At 37.2% G+C, this 6,307-nt stretch overlaps 1 protein-coding gene across 3 annotated transcripts in view; it reads left to right on the forward strand.

Annotated features, from left to right (window-relative positions):
• Polq (DNA polymerase theta) overlaps window positions 1-6,307 on the forward strand; it is a 92,692-nt gene that overhangs the window by 12,080 nt on the left and 74,305 nt on the right. For all 3 annotated transcript variants that reach the window (XM_031363825.1, XM_031363828.1, XM_031363827.1), the window contains 2 exons: window positions 2,494-2,713; window positions 4,951-5,098. In XM_031363825.1, coding sequence (XP_031219685.1) covers window positions 2,494-2,713; window positions 4,951-5,098 — 368 coding nt within the window. The remainder of the gene's footprint in view (window positions 1-2,493; window positions 2,714-4,950; window positions 5,099-6,307) is intronic.

Below are 6,307 nucleotides of genomic sequence, written 5' to 3' on the forward strand. Positions count from 1 at the left end.
GAAGTATAAGCTGAATAAACCCTTTCCTCCCCAACTTACTTCTTGGTCATGATGTTTGTGCAGGAATAAAAACCCTGACTAAGATGCTTTTCTCCATTTTATTCTGTATATATGTTTACAATTACATATATATTATATGTGTATAGTGTATATATACTATATAGATTTATATATATGTTACTGGCTAGATTATGCATATGAGGATGAACATAATTTTTTTTCTTTCTGAGATCGTGTGACCTTGCTAAGATTACACATTCAAAGGTTATATTTTTTTTTTCTTTCTTTTTTTTTTTTAGATGTTTTTGTTATTTACAATATCTCCTTTCCCAGGTTCCCCTCCAAAAACAAACAAAACAAAGCAACATAAAATAAAATAAACCAAAAATTAAAGCAAACCCCTGTTCCCTCCCCCCTCCCCCTGCTGTTATAGTTTTTTCTATAAGTTTTATAATTTAATTTTTCTTTAGAGCCAAATAGTATTCTTTATTATATATGTGTGTATACATTAAATTTTCACTATGCTGTCATTTGTTGATGGCCAAGTAGGTTATTCTTCATTATTGTGAATAAATACATAACATCAATAAACTTGAAGCTGCAAATATCCATGATAGGGCACTGAGTTCTTTGGGTGTATGGCCTGAATGAAATAGAATGGTCAAATGGTAATTCTAATTTAAATTTTTTGAGAAATATTTGAACTGATTTCACAATGGTTGCATTAATCTGCACCTGTACCTCTACTAATAATGAATCCTCTCCAACATTTGTTGGTCTCAATATTGTCTGATTTGTTGATGATAGCCATTCTGAATGGGGTGAAGTGGTAGCTCAAAGTAGTTTTTATTTGCATTACCCTGATGGCTAAGGAAATTGAATAATTAAAAAAGTAGGTATTAATCATTTATCTATTTATTTTCTTCCTTCTTCCTTCTCTCTCTTTTTTTCTCTTTCTTTTTTTTTCCTTTTTTTCATTTCTTTTTAAAACTGTGTATTCAGTTCATTTGCCCATTTGTTGATTGCTCCTTGGTAGCTTTATTTCCTTGGTGTCTAATTTCTGACATTCTTTGTAGCTTTTAGGTATCAGCTCCTGTCTCAGTGTAGCTGAAGACTTTCCCCCATTTTGTGTGTCTTGAGGACTGTATCCCTTGCTGCACAGCGCAGCGTAGAAACTTTATTGTTATGTAGCGGCACCTGTGATACTTGGGGTTGTGCTGTTCAAGAAGCCCATGCCAGACAGATTTTTAATCCCAGGACTTGGGAGGCAGAGGCAGAGAGATCTTAGTTAAGACCTGTCTGGTCTACACATCATCAAGTCTAGGCCAGCTAAGGCTGCTTAGCAAGACTCTGTCTCAAAAACAAAACAAAACAAAACAAAAACCTGAAACTCTGAAACTTAGAGAAGAAAACACAGAGGATACCTTTCAAGATATTTGAGTAGGCAAAACCCTTTTATTTGTTTTATTTTGTTTCAGACATAGTCTCACTATTTAGCTTTGGCTGACCTGGAACTTGCTATGTAGACCAGTCTGGTCTCTAACTCAGAGAGATTCACCGGTCTCTGTTTCCTGAGTGCAGGGATTAAAATTTGTTTCAGGCTTCAAATAAAGTTGTTGATCCATTTTGAATAGATATTTATACACTTTTAGTATATTGATTTCTTGCTAGGGGGAAATTAAGATTTTTTTCTTTTATATTTCCTATTCAGCTGTACCCAGTTTCCTCCTACTCCCTTACCCACTAATCATCTTCCAGTTGTGCAAATAGGTTTCTAATTTCGCTTAGATCATTATTCAGTGTTACAGTGGTACATTGTTAACTCAGCTATAGTATTTTGTGATTGTTTTTACCCTTTGAAAAGCCTCCTATTTATCCTCTTATACTATTAAATATCTTTATTGTTTGAGGGCTTGGTTTTCTGTATACTGTGCTACATACTTATCCCTAACAAGTACAAGGAAAATATAACTAGAAAATGCCTACAATGTTCAGAAATTAAATATCAGATTTTGGACTTTTGTGTAAGACATGTAAAAATGCTATAACTCAAGAAAAACAACCAAGTATATCAGTGAGAGGCTTAAATAGGCATTTGCAAGAGAAGTTTCAAACAGTCTTCACAAAGTATCATTCATTAATCATCAGAAATTACTTCTTCAAAAAACTATTCCTGCAGTCTCTCTCTAATATTTATTATTAAAATGATTGACAGCACAGTCACAGTTAGATGTGACAAGATTGTGGAGCAGTAGAGCACACAGATTGTGGGAGTGCTACTTTGTTGGTACAGTCTCCCTGGAAACAGCTTCATATTATTCATTAAATTTCAATTTCTGGCCAGTAATCTGTGCTCTAGTAATTTTATACCTGGGTCTGTACTCCAAAGGAACGTCTGCATTTGTATACCACAGGCCATGACAGGAATATTGTTAGTCCTACTATGTGTTACTTCCTGCATATTTCCTAATGGGATTTTCATTTTTTTTTCAGCCAGGCAGATGTAGCCAGTACTCTGTCTAATGCTGTGCAGATTGTTGGCATGAGTGCTACTCTTCCTAATTTGCAGCTTGTGGCTTCCTGGTTGAATGCTGAACTTTACCATACTGACTTTCGCCCTGTACCACTTTTGGAATCAATAAAAATAGGAAATTCCATATATGATTCTTCAATGAAGCTTGTGAGAGAATTTCAACCCCTGCTCCAAGTGAAGGTGAATTATTACTGTATGTCTCCACTGTCAGTGCCTTTGTGGTCCTACCAAGCTATTAACAATTTTTTAATTGTATAATTAGAAATTGCATAGGAGTGTAATATATATTATGTATGTTAGAATCAATACTAAGCTAATCTATTTTACTCTAAGCAATTGATAAGGATAGTGAGAAAGAGAATGTAATATGCTTTCAATTTAGATGACTTATTTCCTGACCTATAATATAAACATTGAAAAATCCATGTTTTTCTAGTTAATGAGGAGATTTCCCTATGGTTTAGTTTATATTAAACACTCATGTGGCACATTGACATTTGTTGAATGTAGAACTACTATATAGTAAGTATGCTGAATGAAAAGATTATTATTTTTTTAAAGATTTATTTATTTTTATTTTATGTGCATTGGTGTTTTGCTTACATGAAAAACTGTTTGAAACTTCTCTTGCAAATGCCTATTTAAGCCCCTCACTGATATACTTGGTTGTTTTTCTTGAGTTGTAGCATTTTACATGTTTTACACAAAAGTCCAAAATCAGTTATTTAATTTCCGAACATTGTAGGCATTTTCTAGTTATCTGTGAAGATGCCAGATCCCCTGGGATTAGAGCTACAGACAGTTGTGAGCTGCCATGTGGGTGCTGGGAATTGAACCAGGTCCTCTGGAAGAGCAGTCAGTGCTCCTAACCGCTGAGCCATCTCTCCAGCCCTGAAGCTCATTGTTTTATGACTCAGATAGACTTTCCTCTGACAATGAAGAGAGGTAAACAAAATATCTGAGATAGTATTAGTTTAGTCATAAAACCTCTCTGAACTTTCTATCTTTATATCTACCAAGTAGAATAAAATACTTGGTAAGAATTAAATATGATAGTGTGTGTGTGTGTGTGTGTGTGTGTGTGTGTGTGCTGAAGTGATAAAGAAGTGCATGAAATAATGTGTGGAACACCCTAGTAACTGGCTAAATTTAGCTTAAAAACTCTGGTCTGGCATTGCAAAATCGCTCACCTCCTGAGAGCCTGGCGGAGAAACTTCGTGTGGAGAAATAATCTCTGTGAACCCCACATGGATGCAGACAGTGCACGCCAGCCAGGCAGTGGTGGCACACACCTTTAATCCCAGCACTTGGAAGACAGAGGCAGGCGGATTTCTGAGTTCGAGGCCAGTCTGGTCTGTTCCAGAGGATCCGGAGCAAGGAACATTGAGTTGCACCTTACCTATGTGTTGCCACCAGAAAGCTAGGGATATGCCTGCCAGACTGGAAAGGTTAGTGAGAGAGTGTTTGTGTGAATGAATGAATGAATGAGGGCCCATTTTACCATATATTTGCTTTTTGCCATTTATGAATAAATAAAAGTACTAGAAACCTTTCTACTAGGTTTTGAGGAATTTGTTTCCGTCACGCTTTCCAGCCTGAATCGTGACAGTGTGTGTATTACTTATGAAGTACTTGATAAATGAAAGCCACTTGCTGATACCCCTGCACACACTGGCCTTCTTCCAGCATGGAGCGGCTTCCACAGGGCATTCACACAGACTCTTGGCTTTATTTGGAACATATACTTCCTATTGAGATAGTGTTTCTCCACCTTCACATCTGAGCTCACTTGTTTTCTCAGGGAAATCTCTCCTTTACATCTTTAAATCTCTATCAAATACGAGACTCTGAATAGGGCAAATTTTCCTCCTTCAGTATATCATGTGGTGGTTTATTTCCTTCCTGTGTTTTTAGTGAAACTGTAAGTAAACCCCTTGATAATTAAGACTTTGTTTTATTCACCAATGTATCTCTAGGACCTGAGGTTAGAGCTTAATAACCACGAGTTGAATAAATAAAAACTTTTTACCTGTTAGCATTATATTTATTGTAAATTTTATTTATATTTATAAATGACATTTATTGTAAAGTTTATTTTATTGTAAATGATTTTTATTATGCCTTTTAATAGAAAACCTCTCTTTTTAAAAAAGATTTATTTTTTGTATATGAGTATAGTCACTCTGCAGACACAACAGAAGAGGGCATCAAATCCTAATACAGATAGTTTTAAGCTACCATGTGGCTACTGGGACTTGAACTCAGGACCTCTGGAAGAACAGTCAGTGCTCTTAACCACTGAGCCATCTCTCCAGCCCCTAGAAAACCTTTCTTATGAATCAAAATATATAATTTCAACCCAATGTGAGGTGTTTCGGAGACATGACTGATGTAGCTATTGTTCTTTCTTTTCTTAGGGAGATGAAGACCACATTGTTAGTTTATGCTATGAGACTATTCGGGATAACCATTCAGTATTAATATTCTGTCCATCAAAAAAATGGTGTGAGAAGGTAGCAGATATCATTGCCCGAGAGTTTTGCAACCTGCACCATCAACCTGAGGGTGAGTGACAGGTGGAAGTGAAGCCTCTGTCCTACTGTATTTGACGTTCGGAGCAAAGCGCATCTCTGATCTGTTAACTTCACCGTGTGTCGGCTAGGTATTCTCGACCAAGCTGCTTTTGTGGTTTTAATCCTTTCTGTCCTCTTTGTAGATAATGTGTACATATACTCAGGCTCATTGTCTTCTTATTTTTAGAGTACTGTGTTTGTACATGTGTATAGGTTCATTTTGGATTCTTGGGCTTTGAGAGGTGCAATATCTGGAGCCCCTAAGTTGTATGCAGAATTACACAGACACACAGACACAGACACAGACATACACAGACACACACAGACACATACACACTTTTTTTTTGAGACAGTGACAATGTCTTTCTTTAATGTCCAGAGATAAGAATCTAAAAGGGATCATACATACATACATATACATGTACATAAAATCAGCTTTAGTGTTGTATATTTTATGTATAACATAATGCATTGTTTGACACATGTAGCTTGATGAATTTTAATGTCTAAATGTGTATTTCTGCATATCTATCGCTATTGTAATTACCAGACTGTTTCTGCCACTGTGAAATGTGTTCTTGTGCTGTCAGTCCCCTCCTCCTGTCAGCTGCAGGCGACCACTGACATGTGTTCTGTCACTTTAGATTGCTATGGCTTTCCTAACAATTTCATGTAAGTGATGTCATAGAGTATGAGCATATTTTTTTATAAATAGGTTCTTTCACACAGCATGATGCTTTTGTGGTCCATTTGAGATACTGTGTGGGGCAGTGGTCTGTTCAGGCAACCTGGGCCCAGTCGAGTAATAGTTCTGGAACTTCAGAACCCTAGTGGGAGATAATTTCTGCCTGCAAGAGACAGAAGGTGTTCAGCCATGACTCCTGGGACCCTGGCTCCTGTTTCAGTCACAGCATCCCGTAGGAGATGTGTGCTCTGTCATGTAGACAATGCCCCAAGCTCCCAGCATTCTAGCTGGACCCTACCCCGAGTCATCTGGCCACAGCTAGGCATGCCCCGCCCCACAGACAGATAGCCACACCTTATATATAAGGGGTGGTCTGCCCCTCCTCTCTCTCTTGCCTTCTTCCTCTCTTGCTCTCTTCTTTTCTTTCCCTCTCTCTTCCTCTCCTCTCTTCTCTCCTTCTCTCCTTTTCTCCTTTTCTCCTTTTTCTCTCTTTCTCTCTCTTTCTTTCTCTCTCTC

The sequence above is a fragment of the Mastomys coucha genome, unplaced genomic scaffold (assembly GCF_008632895.1).
Source record: "Mastomys coucha isolate ucsf_1 unplaced genomic scaffold, UCSF_Mcou_1 pScaffold12, whole genome shotgun sequence".
Taxonomy (NCBI): Eukaryota; Metazoa; Chordata; class Mammalia; order Rodentia; family Muridae; genus Mastomys; species Mastomys coucha.